The sequence below is a fragment of the Malaclemys terrapin genome, chromosome 1 (assembly GCF_027887155.1).
Source record: "Malaclemys terrapin pileata isolate rMalTer1 chromosome 1, rMalTer1.hap1, whole genome shotgun sequence".
Classification (NCBI taxonomy): domain Eukaryota; kingdom Metazoa; phylum Chordata; order Testudines; family Emydidae; genus Malaclemys; species Malaclemys terrapin.
Window position 1 is genome coordinate 202512978 of NC_071505.1, and position 21868 is coordinate 202534845.

At 42.2% G+C, this 21868-nt stretch overlaps 1 protein-coding gene across 2 annotated transcripts in view; it reads right to left on the bottom strand.

Moving 5' to 3' along the window:
* The window catches only part of OTC (ornithine transcarbamylase), a 42853-nt gene extending 26146 nt beyond the window's left edge, over positions 1–16707 (bottom strand). For both annotated transcript variants that reach the window (XM_054005885.1, XM_054005886.1), the window contains exons 1-4: positions 16566–16707; positions 8886–9024; positions 8202–8283; positions 2323–2410 (exon numbers count right to left, since the gene is read on the bottom strand). In XM_054005885.1, the coding sequence (XP_053861860.1) occupies positions 2323–2410; positions 8202–8283; positions 8886–9024; positions 16566–16642 (386 nt within the window). In that variant the 5' untranslated portion in view covers positions 16643–16707. The remainder of the gene's footprint in view (positions 1–2322; positions 2411–8201; positions 8284–8885; positions 9025–16565) is intronic.
* Positions 16708–21868: the final 5161 nt, after the last annotated feature.

Sequence of the window (21868 nt, forward strand, 5' to 3'; positions counted from 1 at the left end):
TAATTATTTGAAATACTCTCCAGACTCGTTAAAACTCCAGTATTCCTTGTTTTTTATTGTTTGTTTATTTTCATGCTCCTTGAACCAAGCTTCTATACTGGTACCTTCCTATATGCTAATAAAACATGCACAAGCACCAGAGATGACTCGCAATATTTCATTTGTTCTTTGTGTGAATAGCTCAGTCCTGCTCCTGGGGAAGTCAGAAAGGATTTTGCTATTGACTTCATTCAGAGCAGGAGCAGGCCAACTGTATTTATCAGAACATCTTTGTTATGTAGAGTAGCCTGCCTGCCAGGTCAGTAAATGACCAACAGCCTCCAAACTAAATACAGGGTCTGTGTTTTTCTGGTGCAGTATTGCCTGGGATGGCTCTCTCAAGTGGTGGGGGGTACTCTCACCCTTTCCCCCCTGTCCCTAGAACCAGTTGCTAACAGCAAAGTCTATACTCCTCATCTTCCCTGACAAACCATCCCTTCTTCCTCCCTCTATCACCTTTGGCAACTTCCCTACCCTCCCTGTCAGTTTGGTTTGCAGGCTGGAGGCCATCCTCCACTTCTCTCTTTCCTTTGACCCCCTTACCTTCATGCTGCCACCACATGGTGCCCTTCTCCAAAATCCATCCATTCCTTAAGCAACAACCTTTAGCCCCACTCTAAACAAGTCTCATTTGAATTACTGCAACCTTTCTTCTCCGGCATCAGTCCATCCATCTTCTCAGTCCATCCAAAGTGCAGCTGCAAATATCTTTGCTCTGACCACATCCAGTCCCTCTTTAAATCCCCTCACCTTTACCTCAATCAGATGTAGTCTTCACATTCCAGCTTTGGCAAATATCTCCCAGCTGCCATTGTGATTTTTGTGTCCATCTGATCCCCTTAGGCTTTCCCTCTCCCAAACTTCTCAACTGTCCACTGCTGCTTGCTTTTCAAACCCTCTTAAATGGTGTGTTCTCACTTTACTGCTAGCCAGTAAGAAAACAGCAGGCCGAAAGGGGCTAGGAGAACAGTGCTCTCTTGAGGGGGGGAGGAGCTCTCCATCTGCCTTTAATAGAGCAGGGGAAGCTCTGCCCCTTCTCTGGTAATACTTCCCTGTCCCTAATGTCACTGGAGTTACAGTAGGGATGAATGTGGTCTGGTAAGTTTGAATGGCCTACCTGCATATAACAATAGCTGCTCTAGCAGCTTCATTTGAGGCAACATTCTTAGGTGTAGAAAGAAAGTCACTTTGGAAGAATGAGGTTGAATCCCATTGTAGCATTTGAATTCAAATAGAAGGGAGATGAAGTAGGACTGAACAAAGGAACAACCCAGAGATGGAACCTGAGACTGTACTGTGCCACACTGACAGCTTAGGCTGCCACTCTCTGCAGCTCCCATCATTCAATGGGTGTTAGAAACCTACATGTATAGCTACCAAAGCAAGCCATTGGGTGGGGCTTTAACTAAAACATGTTAACATTAATTACAATTAATGTATATTCTGCTGTCTTCAATATTGTGTGTTTAGTGGGACACAGGAAGAGAGTAAGCTAAGTGTCCTCCAGCCTGAAGAGACTGCAAGCCTGACTTTCTATCATCACTGCCCCATATCCACTCTCCTTCAACAGATGAAGGTGGAAAAGGACACTTTAAAATGTCCAAAAGTTTGGCCTTTTTCTTTTGTTTTCCTTGGATTTCATTGCAGAGGGAAAAGCAATGCAGTATTGAGAAACAATCACTCCAGCTAACGACCACAAAGAACATAGTCAGCAGGAGAGAAAAAACCACAGCTCGCTGATTGTGTTTCTTGAATTGAGCTTGACAAGCCTGAGGTTGTGTGTCTTTCGACGGAGCAGAAACGACCTTTTGAAAGGTACTAACCTTGGAGCATCTGAGCACTGACATATTAATCTTAAACTGCAGAGGGGCTTCTTAGAAAGCAGCACAATACTCCAGATTGGATGAGTCATTAATAAAAACTTAATGGAGAGCAAGGCAAAGTGACAGCATCTGCAAGAAATAGCCTCACACTTTTGTGGTTTTTAAAGCTCTGGTCAACTTCCTATAGAATGGAGTGGGGTGGGGGGAAGAATCCAAGGGCTTAATTCACCCCCACTGGATGGAAAAAATGCAAAAAGGTGACAAGTGAATTTTGCAAACTGCGATAATGTGGAGAATTTTGGGTGCCTTTGAAATTTCATAGAAAATAAATACTTGGGGAGTCTAAAATCATGCAAAAAGTTATCACCAACCTGGTGTTTTTATTTCACATTTTCTCACCAATTTCAGCCAGATCTACCACTTTCACATATGTAAAACAATCCCATGATATTTTACCAACCGTGCTGTATCTGTGAGACTCTCGTTAACACCCAAATGTATGTCCTGGGTTGTAAGGAAACAAGGATGTCCCCCAAGGAGAGCAAACCCTGCAAAGATTAAAAACAAAACACAATCTGAATGGTTACAACTTGAGATTTAAAAATAAATCCCAGAGAACAGGTATTTGCAACAACAACAGCAGTAAGAGAGGCACCCCCTTGTTTGGAACTTTTAATTCCAGACTTCACAAAACACTGGTAAATACACACTAGGGTGAAATCCATTCAAGTACAGACAGCCCTCCTAAAGGCCTTTAGATATCACTTCAGTTCTATGTTCAAGGCAAAATCCATGCAAGTTCATGCATGGTAATAACCATCACTGAATCCCCACATTAAGGGCTGGGTTATTCTTTTCTCACACTAGTTTATAGCCACTGATCTTAGTGAAGGTACACATGTGTATACATCTAGTTTAAGGGAGATTAGGATCAGGCCCTCAGGATGAAATTCACTCCTGTGCAGGCATAAGACCTATGTGCCATTTTAAGTGGGACTTAAGTACTGGGCCTCTGCACTGATGTGATTTTTACCTTATGGGCCAGATCCTGGCCTCTGTTCTGCCTGCTTTTCACTGCTCCAGTGTGTGATAGCTATCTTAAAGAGCTGGTTGAGAATTATCCCAACATAAGGGAAAATCGCCCTATGCCACTTGCCTTCCTAGCCTCAGCATAGAAGGCATGTTGGGCACAGTCTGGGTGGGGGAGGCCTGGCTGGAGTGTTGCTGTGGGGGCTGTTGTAGATGGGCATAATTTACCCCCACTCTGACAATGTTCTAAATGAGATGCTTGAGGGAGCACAAGGCTGGTTTAAAGCCATATTTATGCCCCAACTGCTCAGACGCAGTGATTGTAGCTCTGGTGCAGCTGAAGGTCTGGGCCTAAGGGATTAAATTGGGCTTAAGTGGCCTTGTGAGGCTCCCTCTGCACTGGGGTAAATTTCATCCACTAGAGAACAGGAGAATGGACTGGGTGATCTAGCAGGTCTTCCCATCTCCCATTTTGATTATAGGAAGTAACCAAACAAACCCTAGTATCATCATAGCATCCCACAGGCAGATCAGCATTATCACGGTAATTTGCTATCCTCTGGAGTGGAAAATACCTCTTCGGTAGTTTAGAGGGGAACATGGATCAGCGTTCATGTCACACTCCTGGTCGGTACTTGGTCCGGGCAGGGGAAGCTAAGGATCCAACCAGTGGACCAAATTTGGTGATGAATCCTGGTCACATGCCACCTGAGGCACATTGCACATATGCTAAGTAGTTTAAACACAGCATTTTCTGGAAATAAGATGACATTATTTTTCATTTGGGGTGAAGAGAGGGCCACATAAACTATAGAAGAGTTAAGACCCTCTTGTCTGGGAAGCTGTGATCCAAAAGGTGCTGGGAAACTGTTGTTTTGTTAAACCTTAAGGAAGTTTAAAGTAGATCAGCTTTGTTCTCAGCAGCAGATAGCAATGCAGGCATTGCCATTACTACAGCTTTTCACGTGCTTTTGCAAGCATATTAAATATTAAAAGGATAACACCACAACTATTGTTCTTTACAAATGATTGATCTTGGGGTGAATATTAGTAGTTAAAACAAAACAACTATCGTGAGGATCCGAGCTCATGCTGGAAAGTAGAGACAGGTGATGAAGCCATGCACATGCTTCTCACTGTGGCCAGCTTTAAAAAGGAAGCAAAGACATGTGTGTAGGAGGCAAAGCATATGTTCATAGAGCAACATGTGTGCCTTTTGTAAAATATACACTTCGGTGAGATTTCATGGAGCATAAGTCAGAGCAGAACATGTCCCTGTAGGTCCCACAAATCCTTCTCCTTAAAACCACTCAACATCTAGCAGAGTGGTTTTCCCCTTTAAGGGCTGGAAGGCCTGGGGCTACCCAACCCTGATTACTAAAGATGCAGCCCTTTGTGGAATCAGGTAGTTTCCTATAAAGGGCAGCAGGTGGATAGCATGAAGGGGAGAAAATTCATGAAATAAGAAAGGTGCTTGTAGGAAAGTACTGGATTGATACAGGGTTGTTAGGAAAGTACAGGCTAGTGCTGACAGAAGAATGAAGTCATGGCCAGAGGGCTGCACTCCAGTCAGAAAGATAGAGATTGGCAGCTCTGGGTGGAGTAGGCTGAGACTAGAGGAAGAGTTCTGTGTGTAGCAGAAGAACAAGGGTGAATACTATATTGACCTTTGTGTTATGGCTATGGACTTTATCTGGGGGATTTTGAAGACTGCTTGAACCATTTCTGTAATTAAACCAACCCTGGGGGGAGATGCTGTTGACCAAAAGAGAGATTATGTATGTGGTGTTCTTAAGGGGCCTGTGAGAAGGGGCTTACAGAGTAGGGTGCCTGCAAAGTGACTGCTACCTATGAGGGGGCACTCAGTAAAATGACCACCTGGTTACAATCTCCTATAAGAAGTTATCTGGGGGCTTGTTACAAAATGAGAAGTCAAGGCTGGACATCCATGGACCACATTCCATTACACGTGGTGGAAGAGGTATGACTACTCCCCAGCCTGGTGCAAATATACTGCAAAAACAGTGATTGTTTTTGTTGCCTTATATAGAGTCCACCTATGCAATCCATTTCTACCAAGATTATGAATAATTGGTGCAGAGAGTTGTGCATGCCTATCATTGTTGAGTCTTGGGCTGAGATCCTCACCCACAGACCCCAACAACTTGCTCCTATCATGGAGGGCCTGAGGAATAGTCTCTCTGAGTGGACAATTTCATTGTTCTTCCACTTCTGACTGTGAGTTGGCTGTCACTGCCTGACAGAATTTGGCATGTAGTGTAGAAAATACATTTTAAAGATTTAAAATTAAAAGCTCTACTTAACAGCAATTAGGGGAACATTCCTAAGGGCTGCAGTCTGAAACCTAAAGACTATTTTTTAAGGATTGCTTTGGAAGAGGATAATAAGGTACCAAAGTAATCTGCCTTGGTAGTATAGCCAGTTTAGACAGTATCCACTACTGGGCACTCTAAATGCCAGGTAGTATATTCCCTGATACGTTTCACTCATCCATTAGGATGATATAACTTTGTGTGAATATATGTACATGGTGTGTTTATACCATTATGGACCTCACTTTTCTTTCTCATTGGTGTGAATTGGGAGTAAGTCCTTTCTAGTCAATAGTGGTATTCCACTATAGAGGAATCAGGCCCTGGGTCTCATGACATGCCAGAATATATCTGAAGTTACCCTCAACTTTGAGTATTATTTGTCCCCCTCCCCTATTTCAAACTTGCAGCATATTGTCCATATTTCAGTGTCTGTAGAATGGCCTTATTTACTACCAGTCAGTTCACTGATATTTAAGTGCAGTTACAACTGGGGAGGCAGGGCATGATTGAGAGGCAGTATGATTTATGCTAGATATAATGGAAACATAGGATGGGATTCACCTTTTATACCATGACCGAGGGGAAACTTTATTTTACAGACAATATTTGACCATGTGGAATGCCCTTTTTTCAACATACAAGGATGATGTGTATGGGACTGTGACTGCAAACAGATGACATTTCCCACAGTTCTAGGAAGTGATAGTAATAAATTTGGTAGGCTCTGAAAAAAATGTTTTTTTTACAAACACTGAAAGTTACTGACAATTCTTAACTTACACTATTATTTTTAATCTGAATAACATGCTAAAATAATACACGTATTAGAAATCTTGAAATTATTGAGTTAGAAATAATACACGTTGGATGAACTACAAATGTAAAATATGCTCTCATATAGCATTGCAAATTAACATGTATTTATTTTTCAAGAACTGAGTTCTTTAAAGATATGAAAATGGAAAATCTCTTTATTTTTTTTAACATTTCCACAATGTTAACACACACCAGTTTTCTCTTAGATATTGCACTGTGCAATAGTGAAATACAGTCATTTCCAGCTCAATTGTCCACCAGCTTCATGGAGTGTTGTAATGTTTGCTTACGCAAATCCATGAGGACATATTATCAAAGCCTTGGGACATACGTGACCTTTTTCAAGACCTCAGGGTGATTTGTGCCTGAGAAATGCCATTAGAGATAACGTCTGCCTCTGAAGTCTTGCAAATAACCATTGTAGGCCTCACTTACACTTTAGAAAATTGGTAGGAAATGAATTGATTTCACAACACAGGAGTGTGAGGCATTTGTTATGATTTCAGAGGAAGCTGCCATTTCACCTTAAATAGCAGCTGGGATGTACAGAATTACCATGGAGGTGGAGGGAGGGGGAATACTTGAATCTGCTGTGGAAGCCAGATCTTAGAAGCAAAGGGCAACATGATGCCAGTATCTGTGCTAGACGGAGGAGGGAGTGCAGGGAACAGTCTGACATGTGCCTGGTACACAAGTGCAGGAGACCAACACTAGGTGGCTCTAGGAGGTCTGATGTACAAGGGGGATGGCTGACCTTAACGGGAGTTGTTGGTACATTGGTCAGGGGTTGAAACCCCTCTGAAGCTATGCTGATCGTGATCTGGAAGGAGGAGTAGAGAGGACCATGGAGCCAGCAGGAAGACACAGGACCTCCATGCAGACACCAGTGGCGCCACAAATTGCTTAAGATTCATATGTATTTTGGGGGAATCTTCAGACTTGAGAGCAGAACAGTCTGTTCCTTCCCTTCTTCCTGTGTTTTCCCTTGCTTCTTTCAGAGAAATCTGGATGTAACTCAGTGAGAGGGGCCTTACAAAGTTACCTGTCCCTTGCATGGGACAATTCTACTTGAGGGAGGTTGGGCCCAGTACAGTTTACTTCAGCGTAAATGTGGGAAGAGCAAAGATTTCCCCACCTGGTGGGTATAAATGTCTTCGTAAAGAATCCTAAATGATTTATTGGATGCAAAGTTAGAATGGTTAGGTCTGTGCAAAAATATTATGGTCCCAATCCTGCAAACATGTAAGCATCTGCTACGTACATGAGTAGAATTATGTATGTGTTTTATTCTTTTAGCATCCTTGTCTACGGTGCTTGGTATTATTAGGCCAATATCCCCGTTTCTCCATCCCATCCCAAGTTTGTTTCTCTAGAGGTAGTCATGGGGTTTTTCTCTAATTTAAATTATGATTCTCGGTCTAAATACATACTCTGAGGGCTTGTCTACATGAAGCCTGAGGGTGCAGCAAGCCAGTGTGTGAATGGACAATACACTAGCTTTCTGCACACTAACTAGTTGTAGGGACCTTGCTGTCACTCACTAAAAATTTCATATTGTGCTCTGGCATACCGCTGTGTCAAACAACAGTATGTCAAAGCACACTACGGAACCTGTAGTGCACAGACGAAGGGTCTACATGGTGACTTAACACATGGCAGGCTTGTGTTCACATCCTGGCTTACCGCACACTAAGTTTCCATGTAGATAAGCCTTGAGATTGACAACAGTCATGCATAATAAATTAGAAAGATGTTAGTTATGACAGCCTGTGTGGAATTAAATTGGTGTTACTTGCTAAAATGAGTGAAGGGAAAGTGTACAGCTAGCTAATATGGCATGAAACTTACATCATGAAAACCTTCTGCTTTCTGTTGTTTATTTCAGTTCTAACTTATTTGGAGTTGACCCTGGGGGATTTTAGTGATCAAAGAGATGTGCCTGTAGTATTAATGAGGCATAACAGAACAAGACACTGCTCACACTGTTGAGTAAACTGCCATTCTCCTCAGACTTGACTTTCATCCTTGCTGCTCTCCAACCTCCGATGTCTTCTGAGTAGAAACTGCTAACTACATGATTAAGTAATGGTTTCATGATATGGACAAATGTACTCTGCAGAGAAAATATTTGTTATAACATGGTTTTGTCTAGATTTACCTGTTTCAGTGGATAATCTTGTTCGGGTACTTCTTTTCTCAAAAATCATGGCTAAAGATTTTCCTTGCAACAAAGGCAAATACTGAAAAACAAGAATGGAAAGGGATTTGGAAAATAGTTCACTCATTCTTCATTATCTAATATTTGCTTCACAGTTTAATGGCTTCAGGAAATTAATAATAAAAGCAGTCATTGTATCATTTCTAATCCCCTGCCCCTCCAAATTCGTCACTAGCATTGGGAAGAGTTTGGGAGAAACAGAAAGTTCTAGGGGCAAAAAGCATCTACATTTTTTTGTTTTGTTGTTTTAAACAAATGAAAGAGATCTCTGATTCTTATCTTGCTCCTACACTACATACAGAATAATGCTCCTATTCCTGTAAACCTTTACTTCTGCTTGTAGCCCAACTGAAATCATTGGGAATATCCAATAAGAGGGAATTAGATAAGGGGTACACACTTTTGAACAGCATAATTCCCCTACTTCATCCAAAGAACAACATTTTGCCTTTTACTGGCTGGCCCTTCATTTGATGTATACAATTTACACTAATTAAGGGTTGAAGTGATTGTTTAGGACAAGCCAGTTTAGTTGCTGATTCACATTATCTTGTATGACCATCTTGATTTGGTGAGCTGAGTGACTGAACAAGCAAAAGGGATTTTAAGTGACATTTTACATACCTCTCCCTTGTCCTTTATTCTTTGTTTCAAATCTGATGCCGTCCATAGCAAATATTTTATTTCTTCCGCTGTGTAACTTTGCAGAGTTAGGAGGTCACGACCTTTCAGATTAATATTAGTTTGAGTTGGTTGCCCAGACCTACAACAAAAACAGGCTCTTTGTCATTGGGTATTAATATGTTACGCATGCTAAAGCTAATGTACAACCAGTTAACCTTCTTTCACTACTATCATTTACGCAGCAAGATAACCTTCATGGCCTGTGATAATTAGTTTGTGACTTTTCATCTCACACTAGGGTGACCAGATAGCAAGTGTAAAAAATCAGGACAGGGATGGGGGGTAATAGGTGCATGTATAAGAAAAAGCCCCCAAAATTGGGACTGTCCCTATAAAAGCGGGACATCTGGTCACCCTATCTCACACAGCCACAACACTGCACTGTTCGCTATATTAATCACCATTGTAACCATCTCTCTTATTATCATTCATGAAACTGATTTTGTTTCTTATAACTTCTAGTATTTGTATCTGGGTTATATAATCAAATAAACCCAAATGTAGAAAACCACTCAGGATCTGGTTAAACACTTAAGGCTGCATTATAGCTTGTTTTGAACAGGGGTGCAAAGAGTTGGGGCAAGATGGCTCCCTGTGCTCTTTTTCCCAATCCCAGCTCTGGGGTGCTGGCTCAGGACTGCTCAGATGGATATAAATAAAGTTTGATTTGTGAACCACATGCACACATTTTCAAATTCATTTCCAGAAACTGATATTGCCAATAAGAGAATCCAGCAGCTCATTGCTCAATATTTGATGAGAGGGGGTAGGTTTGAGGGCTCATTCCAGAACCAGATTAAATGGAATATTTCTAGTCTCCCACAGAAGTGACACTGCAAAGTTCATATTATCTTAGATGGCACATGACTTGAGCAAACAGCCGAGTAAAGCCAATATTCTATAACCTTAAACCAAATAATGGAGACTGATGGGTAATTTAACCCTTTCTCTGCTAAACAGGGACTGATTATATCTGCAACCCTCTTTCATAGATTCATAGATTCTAGGACTGGAAGGGACCTCGAGAGGTCATCGAGTCCAGTCCCCTGCCCGCATGGCAGGACCAAATACTGCCTAGACCATCCCTAATAGACATTTATCTAACCTACTCTTAAATATCTCCAGAGACGGAGATTCCACAACCTCCCTAGGCAATTTGTTCCAGTGTTTAACCACCCTGACAGTTAGGAACTTTTTCCTAATGTCCAATCTAGACCTCCCTTGCTGCAGTTTAAACCCATTGTTTCTGGTTCTATCCTTAGAGGCTAAGGTGAACAAGTTCTCTCCCTCCTCCTTATGACACCCTTTTATATACCTGAAAACTGCTATCATGTCCCCTCTCAGTCTTCTCTTTTCCAAACTAAACAAACCCAATTCTTTCAGCCTTCCTTCATAGGTCATGTTCTCAAGACCTTTAATCATTCTTGTTGCTCTTCTTTGGACCCTTTCCAGTTTCTCCACATCTTTTTTAAAATGCGGCGCCCAGAACTGGACACAATACTCCAGCTGAGGCCTAACCAGAGCAGAGTAGAGCGGAAGAATGACTTCTCGTGTCTTGCTCACAACACACCTGTTAATGCATCCCAGAATCATGTTTGCTTTTTTTGCAACAGCATCACACTGTTGACTCATATTTAGCTTGTGGTCCACTATAACCCCTAGATCCCTTTCTGCCGTACTCCTTCCTAGACAGTCTTTTCCCATTCTGTATGTGTGAAATTGATTTTTCCTTCCTAAGTGGAGCACTTTGCATTTGTCTTTGTTAAACTTCATCCTGTTTAACTCAGACCATTTCTCCAATTTGTCCAGATCATTTTGAATTATGACCCTGTCCTCCAAAGTAGTTGCAATCCCTCCCAGTTTGGTATCATCCGCAAACTTAATAAGCGTACTTTCTATGTCAATATCTAAGTCGTTGATGAAGATATTGAACAGAGCCGGTCCCAAAACAGACCCCTGCGGTATCCCACTCGTTACGCCTTTCCAGCAGGATTGGGAACCATTAATAACAACTCTCTGAGTACGATTATCCAGCCAGTTATGCACCCACCTTATAGTAGCCCCATCTAATTTGTATTTGCCTAGTTTATCGATTAGAATATCATGCGAGACCGTATCAAATGCCTTACTAAAGTCTAGGTATACCACATCCACCGCTTCACCCTTATCCACAAGGCTCGTTATCCTATCAAAGAAAGCTATCAGATTGGTTTGACATGATTTGTTCTTCACAAATCCATGCTGGCTATTCCCTATCACCTTACCACCTTCCAAGTGTTGGCAGACGATTTCCTTAATTACTTGCTCCATTATCTTCCCTGGCACAGAAGTTAAACTAACTGGTCTGTAGTTACCTGGGTTGTTTTTATTTCCCTTTTTATAGATGGGCACTATATTTGCCCTTTTCCAGTCTTCTGGAATCTCTCCCATCTCCCATGACTTTCCAAAGATAATAGCTAGAGGCTCAGATACCTCCTCTATTAGCTCCTTGAGTATTCTAGGATGCATTTCATCAGGCCCGGGTGACTTGCAGGCATCTAACTTTTCTAAGTGATGTTTAACTTGTTCTTTTTTTATTTTATCCGCTAAACCTACCCCCTTCCCATTAGCATTCACTATGTTAGGCATTCCTTCAGACTTCTCGGTGAAGACCGAAACAAAGAAGTCATTAAGCATCTCTGCCATTTCCAAGTTTCCTGTTACTGTTTCTCCCTCTTCACTAAGCAGTGGGCCTACCCTGTCTTTGGTCTTCCTCTTGCTTCTAATGTATTGATAAAAAGTCTTCTTGTTTCCTTTTATTCCCGTAGCTAGTTTGAGCTCATTTTGTGCCTTTGCCTTTCTAATCTTGCCCCTGCATTCCTGTGTTGTTTGCCTATATTCATCCTTTGTAATCTGTCCTAGTTTCCATTTTTTATATGACTCCTTTGTTGTAACACAACTTGCACTTCACTAGTTCTAAAGTTTAGAAGGTCCTGCGCTAAGTATGTCTTTCTCATTAACTGCAGTGACTTTAATTAGATCAGAGTCAAAACACCAAGAAGAATGAAGTAATAAATGAATGGAGTTGGTGGGGTTTTATTTGCAAATACCTCCAAGCCAATGATCAGTTGCAACTGCTTCCAGCTGACAAATCTTGGAGGCCAGGAATTTCAGAAAAAAAATTCCCCGGAGTGCTACTAGCAGTTGAGCTGAATGGGAGCACCAGTGCCATATGAAGCTCTGGTGGCTTTTTCTGTCTTTACCATCATGTCAAAATAGTGGGACTCTTTTTCTACAATCCCTCTGGCATAGGCAGGACATGGAACTCTGCACACTCAAGGTTCCAGACCTTAAGTTGTGGCACCACACACAGACACCGCAGTTCTTAAATCTTCATGTGCAAATATGACAGATCTCATAGTCTGTCACGTTTTCAACCCAAGAAGCAGTAGTTCTCCCTATAACTGAAAATATCCATTCAAAACACTGTTTTATTACTGACCCCTTTAAAAATGTTTGCTCCATCAGATAAATTCTGTCCTCAACTCCTTTGGTGCAGAGAGCTTCTTTGCAGTGGAAATGATGCAGTAGCTGCACAAGTAGGGGCAGGATGTGGGGCGGTTGCCCTGCGTGGCATAAAGCCCAACCTATTGGGATTCACTATATGCTGTCATACAGAAGGGTGGTGAGCTGCAGGGAGGCGCTGGGTCACCACTGGATCCACCGCTAAGCTAACCTGGTTCTTATCCCCATGGGCAAGGAAAACTATTCCCAAAGAGGCTACTTTAGCCATTAAAGATATGTGCTGCAACCTTGCTCCCACTAAAGTCAATTGCAGAACACCCATGGATGTCAGTGGGTGGAGGATCTAGCACAAAAAGAGATTCCACCAAAGTTAGCACAGGAATGTCAATTGAAAACTTTCCTATTTAAAAAGATTCAGAAGATTCAAAAAGATTTATACCTGGTCAGAAGTGGTTAGTACTGTTCACTAGCATCTGGGCCTGATCCTGCACTCATTCTGCACATTCACACACAACACCTGTTGACATCAGGGAGTTTTGCATATGAAATAACTGCAGCATCAGACTGGATTGTTTTATTGTTTTCCTCACCCCCCTCCCCCCAATGTGGAAGTTTGTTTCAGGGGATATGTATGGCATAGAGACAAGGAATAAAAGTAGCCTTACGATGGTATTTACCAAAGAGAAAATGGGACACAATGTGGGGCTAGCCTGAGCACCCCCCAACTCCCATGGGTCTGTCCTGAGCCATTCGCCCAAGTCCCCCTACGCCCCCCACCTAGAGCTGGCCCGAGCACCCATACCTGCACAAGGCTGGCATCACTGCGTGCAAGCCCTGTCTGCCCCCTCTGTGCAAGGCTGGGGGCTGGCATGGCTGCTTGCTTGAGCCCTGCCTCCCCCCCCCTTATATAGGGCTGGCATCACCGCTTGTCCCCTCACACGTTCAGCCGCACCCCACTTTTCTGTCAAAAGGGGGCATTTGTCCCATTTGCTCTTGCCAACTGACAGGGCTTAAAAAAGGAACTGTCCCAGCCTAAACAGGACATATGGTCACCCTAGAGTAGCCCATATTATTTTTTAAATCTGACACTGATGGGTTGTTATAGGATGGAATTTTCACAAGCATTGGTATAACTGTGCGAAGTCAATGGTAAAACACTCACTGACTTCCATGGGAGCAGAGTAAGGCCAACCTGGAGCACTTTTGGAAACCTCACCCATAATTATTTTACATTTTCTTAGTAACAAACATGTATTAGTTGTATTTTAGTAGCTCTGGGCCAGGTTTACAAAGGCACCTAAAGACGTGTGTAGTAGAGCTGGTTGAAAAATTTCTGACAGAACTTTTCCTCCAGAAAATGCTGCTTTGTGGAAACATTCTGTGGGAAGGTACTAAGTCCATTGACACTTTCCATAGAAACCAACCTGCCTAGTTTCCCGCTAGCCCAGGCCCCCCAGCCTGCTGGGCAACTGCCACCTGGAGCTTCCTAACTCTGCAAGCAGACAGCTCTTTGAGGAGTCAGGCAACACCAAGAGGCAGCTGTCCTGGGAGTCAGGCAGCCAGGAGCAAGCTGAAAGCTCCCATTTCTGGTTCTCCCAGAAAGGAATTTTTCAGAATTTTCCTCTCCAGAATATTTTTGATTTTTTTTTTACTTTGCCCTGACTTGGAACAATTTTTTCTCTCCAAAACATGGACATTTTCCACTGAGAGAGAAATTCCATTTTCCTGCCAGCTCTAATAGTCATCTAGTGCAATATACAAAAGCACCTAACTCTCATGGTTAGGAGATTTTGTAAATCCCACTAGATGCCTAGCCATATATCTAGATGCCTAAATCCCTTTGGAAATCTGGCTCTTTGAAGTTCACAACATTTGTTAAAGCAACAGACTAGTAGATGCTAATTTTTAAATCTATATGTTCTGTTGTTCTTAGCGAGATATTTCTGAAGGGATAGGTTTTGTGGACTAACAAGATCTATAACTTTGTCTAGCAAAATGTAAAAATAAAACACTATAAAAATAAAGCAATAAAATAAAATTTAAAATTGAATAACTAAGAAAACAACTAAAAATCACACAAAGCACTCAGTGCTATCCTTGCAACCCATACAGGTATGGTATAACCAGCAAAATCCTTGACTTGCATGTATGTTCAAGTGCTCTAGCTGATTTTACAAGATACACACTGACATATACCTGGGCGCTGAAGAGCAGATTTTACTTTGAGCCTCCATATGTATTGGGTAGTCTTCACAATCTCATGAAAAATAAAATAGCAAGGCAGACTAAATAACAGCTTAAATGTGATTCTGCTTCTAACTTTTATGGATATATACTGTAAGAAAACTTTGTTTCTTTATTGTTTCCCTTTTTTTAGATTAGGACAGGGTGAGCAGGTCACTGAACTGATTGGAACATAAAGAGATGGCATGGATTTTGTTTGTTTGTTTGCTTGCTTTTTTCTGAATGGCTCTGGGGAGCAAATGGAAATATTCAATTATTTGACTTCCCGGTTTTTAGCAGATCATCTGAAGCCTAATGTTAAATGTCACCAGACTTTGGGGCCCATGCATTAGTTCTACTTCTATGGCTCTGCAACCTCTTGCTGCTCAGTCACTCCACTCTCCCTCACTGAGTTGTCTCTAACATTTTATTGTTTCCAGCCCTAAAAAAATTTCAGCCAAATTCTGCATGACCCATACTGCTTGCCAAGATTTATTAGCTATGGTCGTCAGCAATGTGTAGTGTTCCTTTCAGGGCCGCCAGTGTCTTTTCAAATGAGGCATTACTGACCAAATAAATACTAGTGGCAGTTGGGATACAGGGAAGCAAAATTAAAGTGTAATGAAAAAAATCATAAGCCAAATAGTTTTTTTCTTTTTGAATGGGAATGGCAATTTCCTTCAATCATTATAATAACTGGTTGACTTCCTTGAGCTCTAAACCATCATTTGGTTAGCTGGCATTGATCAGAGCTTATGGTGATATCTTAAGTTTGTAATGGTTGTGTTAACATAGTCTCCCTTATAATCCGATTTAGAGGGTAGTTATGGCTCAAAAAGTGAGACTGTAAAAATAGCATAGAGAGCCCAATTAAGTTAGGTGGCCACATTTGAGAAAGGGGAGCCACTGTAGTTATTTCCCCATAATGACTTCCATATCAAGTTTGCTAACCAAAGCAATATTTTGCTAGTCACCAGTAATGCATATGCAAAGCTGGGACTACTACAGGGCATCCTTCATATGGGGGAATGAATAAATCAGAGAGCTCAGAAAACATTTTCAAACTGGTCCAAAAGAGAAAGAAGGCAAATGAAAATGACTTTTATGGTTTAATGGGATCTGTGCGTATGTAACCCTTGCATACAGTTTTTGAACACTTAAAACTTGTTACATCCTGTTCCCATTGGAGTCAATGTCAAAACATCCAAAGATCTCAATGATGCAGCGTCAAGCCCTAAGTCTCTAATTTTAACTTGTTCCTCAAGTTGTGACAAGGATTGAAAACAGAGTAATTAAATATTGTTATAGATGTATTTTTCAGAGGCCCACATGAGATGCCAAATCTACACTGTTGAAACAATTACAGTGAAGCGCTGCTCTCAGATCTCCATGGTTAGTCTTGACTCTGGTATTACGGTCTTCCTGCATGCATGGATTATATGGCGAGAGAGCAGAACACTAACGCTGAGATTCACTGTGAAGCTACGAAGGGAGAATTTTCCCCTTCAGTATTTGATCAAAATACTTGTCTGTAGAAATTACAGTCCCTTACATTATATTCAGATATGTGACTGGGTGTTTATGATACGTGATGATGGTATCTCCAGAGATTAATTGAATTTAAGAAAAAACAAATATTTCAGTGTGTGCTGCTGACCATTTGCAAAGAATTTAACATGATTCCACAAGGACTGAAAAGTGAAAGGATAAAAACCCTCCAGTCTCATGTGCAATTACAGTCTGCTGCTGAAAACAAAGGGCAAAACAGCTCTAAGAACACTGAAGGAGGCCTTTAGCTGAGATACTGATCTCTCTACAGAACTCATTACTTTAGTTTCCAGGTTTATGATTCAATGTTGCTAACTGAAGGACAAATCTAAATGATACACTTACCGAAAATGTTGCACCAGTTGCTTGCTGCTATTTCTTAAAGTTGCAGCATTGAGCAGGTTCCGCAAATTAAAGAGCATTTTCTTTTAGAATGAAAGTTGCCTTAGTCCTGGGAGCAAAGTCAACTGATCTGAAGTTACATGAATCAGAGACTGCCTTATATGCTTCAGGGAGAGAGCAAAGGTAGTATCATGATGAGGCAACCTTATCTTGCATTTTCCTAGTTGTGAAATTTGAGCCAGCCCAGAGCTGAGGTTGAATCTCCCCTTATTCAGATTCTACAGATAGATGTTTCTCACAAGGTCAGTTGCTCAACTCATTGTGCGATTGCATGAGGGACCATTACATTACGGCAGTATCAATGTTATTTCTTAACAATGCCATGCTATTAGGTATTTGTACACGAGAGTAAGATCATGGGTAAAACTAAGAAGAATGCGGAGCAGCTAAATTTATTTTTAAGTATACCTCTACCCCGATATAATGCTGTCCTTGGGAGTCAAAAAATCTTACCGCGTTATAGGTGAAACCGCGTTATATTGAACTTGCTTTGATCCGCCGGAGTGTGCAGCCCCGCTCCCCTGGAGTGCTGCTTTACTGCGTTATATCCAAATTCATGTTATATTGGGTTGTGTTATATCGGGGTAGAGGTGTATTCTAAAATTGTTTGCCTTTTAGGAGAAAACTTTCAAATTGTGCCACGGTGCTCTACATGTAAGATTCTCAATGAGGTTAAAGAGTTTAATCATTTTGTTTGTCTCTGGAAATTTACCCCTTCATCTTAAGCTACTTACAAGATTTGGTTAGGGTGACCATATTTCCTAAAGGGAAAATGGGACACTGCACGGGGCTAGCCCCAGGCGCCCCACTCCCTGTCTGCAAGGCTGGCCCAAGCTGCTCGCCAGAGCCCTGGCCGCCACCCTCCCACCCCCTTGCGAGGCTGGAGCATGATCACCGCTTGTCTGAGCCCTGCCTGCATGGGGCTGGCATCGCCACTCACCTCCCCCCCACCCCGCACATTCCTCCGCACCATACTTTTTTTGGCAAAAGTGGGCATTCTGTTTGCTCTTGCCAACTGATCAAGTTGGCGAAAGCAAACGGGACAAATGCCCACTTTTGCCAAAAAAGACAGGATTATTGGGACAGGACATAAAAAATGGACTGTCCTGGCCAAAAATGGGATGTATGGTCACCCTATACTTGGTGAATTATGATATTGAAAAATGTGCTCCTTTGATAGCATCTTTTTATCCGCTACATTCAGAAACTCATCTAGAAGCTTCATATATTCTTGGCAACTTTGGTTTTATTTTGCCTCAACTGAAAATAATGGGAGTTTTCCCATTGACTTTAGAAGAAGAATTGATCCTCATTTCTTTGTTTTTTAATCTTGTTCCAATTTTCTGTTTTTCATGATCACATTTGTTTATTATTTTGTAATGATCCCATAAACTAGTCCAAACCTTTCTAAAGCTTCTTAAGTAATCAACAAGAAACATGTTGTCTTTTTGTTTAATGGCCTATAGGTTTCTTTGTGTACAGTGTTGTTCTAGCTTTGTTGGTCCCAGAATATTAGAGAAACAAGGTGAGCGAAATAAATCTTTTATTGGCCCAACTTCTGTTGGAGGGTAAAATGCTGAAGAAGCTCTGTGTAGCTCAAAAGCTGGTCCTTCACCAACAGAAGTTGGGCCAATAAAAGCTATCACCTCACCAACCTTGTCTCTCACTGTTTCTTTCATATTCTCTATGGAGAAGGCAAGGGGACATGCCATATGCTCAACGTAGTTGGGGCAATGCTCTATAAATTGCTAAAGTGTTTTTGCAAGGAAATCTGCTTTATTTTTTGCCCTCTCATAGTGAAGTATTGCTGACAGCAGAGAAAATAATTTAATCGAAGAGGCAGAATGGTCCAGTGGTTAGGGGGTTAGGCTGGGATTTGAGAGACCTGCTGGATTCAATTGCCTATTCTGCTACAGATCTCCTGTATGACCTTGGCATCTCAATTTGGGGCCAGATGTTCAAAGTACCTAAGCTGATTAGGTGCTTAACTCCCATTGAAATAAAATGAGAGTTAGACACCTAACCTTCTTAAGGATTTTTAAAAATCCCATTAGACACCTCTCTCTGTCATTAGGCACCTAAATACCTTTGAAAATCTGGCCATTAATTTCTCAGTTCCTCATCTGGGAAGTGGAGATAATAATACTTTCCTACCTCATTGGGGTGTTGTGAGGCAAAATAAAGACATTAATGATTATGAAGTACTCAGATACTACAGTGATGGAGGTTGGGGGGAGGGTGTATCAGTACCACAGACAACCTCGTTATCTCCATACTGATTAGGGTTACCATATTTAAAAAATAAAAAAAGAGGACACTCCACGGGCCCTGGCCCCGCCCCTTTCCCACCCCCGTTCCTGCCCCAACCCCGTCCCTTCCCCGCCCCAGTTCCGCCCATTCCCCACCCCTTCCCCAAAGTCCCCGCCCTAACTCCCCCTCCTCCCTCCCAGCCACGCGAAAAGGGCTGCCCGAGTGCTACCGGCTTCACGGTTTGCTGGGCAGCCTCCAGACCCTGCACTCCCGGCCGGCACTTCCCCAGCGCAGCTGGAGCCCGGGAGGGGAAGCGCCCAGCCGGGGGTGCAGGGTCTGGAGGCTGCCCGGCAAACCGTGAAGCTGGTAGTGCTCGGGCTTCGGACAGCCCCCATGCCTCCGGACCCTGCGCCCCCGGCCAGGCACTTCCCTTCCCGGGCTCCGGCAGCTGTGCTCCTCCCCGACTCTTTGGCTCTGTTTAAGAGCCGAGTTGCCCGAGCGCTACCGGCTTCGGGCAGCCCCCATGCCTCTGGACCCTGTGCCCCCAGAGCCCGGGAGGGGAAGTGCCCAGCCGGCAGCTCAGGGTCCGGAGGCATGGGGGCTGCCCGAAGCCGGTAGCGCTCAGGCAGCTCGGCTTTAAACAGAGCAGAAGAGTCAAGGTAGGGAGCACAGCAGCCGCGGGAGGGGAAGTGCCCGGCCGGCAGTATTTTTCCCGGCCGTGTTCGGCTTTTTGGCAATTCCCCCCGGACGGGGGTTTGCTTATCAAAAAGCCGGACATGTCCAGGAAAAACCGGACATATGGTAACCCTAATACTGATTCTTGCCTGCATATTTATACCTGCATCTGGAAACTTCCATTACATGTGTCTGACGAAGTGGGCATTCACCCTGAAAGCTTATGCTCCAATACATCTGTTAGTCTTAAAGGTGCCACAGGACTCTGTGTTGCTTTTTACAGACAGAAGGAAAATTAAGGCTCGTATACATACAGTCATTTGTTCCCTCAACATTTGGCAGCAGTATTTTAAAGCTATAGAATGCAATGTGAACTGGCAATAAAAGGGCCCAGTCCAAAGTCCACTGAAATCAATGGCAGGACTACAACTGCTCAGTTCCAAGCTCAGTAGTGACAAGAGTATTTCAGTTTGTCCTTGAATACAAATGTAGCAGCCTTAGATGCAATCAGGTAATGTGTAATAATAAAAAATAATAATTAATAATATAATAAAGTATAAAAGCATTTGTTTCCTTGACAAAACTTCTTTGTTACTAGGCTTTCTCTTTAACTATTAGTTTAAAAAAATACTGAAATGAAAGCAGAATCACCAGCAAACACATCTTTTTATTATATTATTTATATTGCAGTAGAATTTAGCAGCCTTAGTTATGGGCCAGCACCTGCTCATTCTAGGTACTGTACACGCACTTTTAGATTATAGATTGCTATATTTTTCTTTAAGCAGGGAACTGTAATAGTTACAGCCCAATACAATATGCACTGTTGCCAACTCCCATGATTTTAGTGCAAGCCTCATGATAGTTGGTCTTTTACTTAAAGCCCCAGCTCCTGGAGTCAGGAGATTATGTGAGCATTTCAGCATTCATTTTTTTTAAAGTAAGTTGTAACCCACATGGCTATGGAGAAAAGCTTGAAAATGTGCCCTAGGTACACCCTGAAAGTTCAGGAATTATAAGTAAAGAGAGTAAAGCAAGTAAAGAGAATGTGAAAATATAAATATATATATTTTGCAATGTCATGATTTTGGGATACCTGACTCATGATTAGTGAATGCTAGGGTTTGGCAGTGCTGAGTATATGCATACATATTATGCACTAGCCAGCTATGAACAAGAACGAGTCTGGATTCTGATCACCCCAGAAACCACTGAAACTTAGTTCTTTGTACCATGTCATCTGACCTCTTTGATGTTCAGGCAATCTTATGACTCGCATTAGTTACCATGTGTGTCTGCTCCCTATCTCTTTTTGTCTGCAGTAACATGTGATAATGTATGAAGTTTTTCTTGATGACCCAGAGTCCATTCTGAGGCACGAGGCCCAAGCTAGGTGGTGTTTGTTTTATAAAAAAATTCATTCGCATTTTAAAATGAAGTATAATTTTAAAAAATGACTTAGAAATGGGGTTTTAAATTAGGAACTATATTTTGAGTGCCATAATTGTATTTTTATTTACAAACACATTTGTATTAAAAACTGTTTTCCAAACAAAATCACTGCAAACTGTAAGAGCCAAGGCCAACATCCACAAAGGTATTTAGGTTCCTAACTTCTAGAAAACAGCATTTTCAAGTTTCAGCCTAAACTGAAATTGACAAGATTTCTAATTTACCTTCAGGAGCCCTCATATCTTTTCAGTTTCTCTCCTTCTTTTACATCTGATCTGACCATTCTCAAATGACCTCCTCTATGCTAACTTTTTTTCAACTTAGGCAGGCTGGACACTGCTGCTTCTAGGGCCTTTTAATATTGCCCCATACATCAACAAAGAGAGTTGCTATTGTCCTCCTTTTCCGTCTGTTTGCCCAGAAAACAAGGGCTAACCCTGAGACTGTTTTAAAAATGTTTTCTTTTATTTATTCAACCCTGGAATCAAAAGCTACTTCCTCTTAATGTTCCCAATTTCATCCCTTTCATAAGCTGTATTTGGCATCTGACGTACCCTCTTTACTTTGTTAAGTAAGTCAAGTTGCAAAGTAACTTGTGTTCATTTATTTGCTTAGTTGAACCTTTGATTCATGGGCAGCGGGTATAACAGGCCAGCTGCTGTGGCTGCCGGACCCTCGATTGCGAGGTTTTGGGGGGATGGTTTTGATTTATTATGGCCCATGGACTCCAGGGAGATTACTGCTGAACCCAGGAAGCTGAATAGCAAATACTGCCTCCTCAGCCACCCTGGAACCTGCATGGGACATATCAAAAGCTTCTTCCGGACCTTAGAGACACTTTTCCCCAGGCAGCTTGGGCTCTGGGGAGG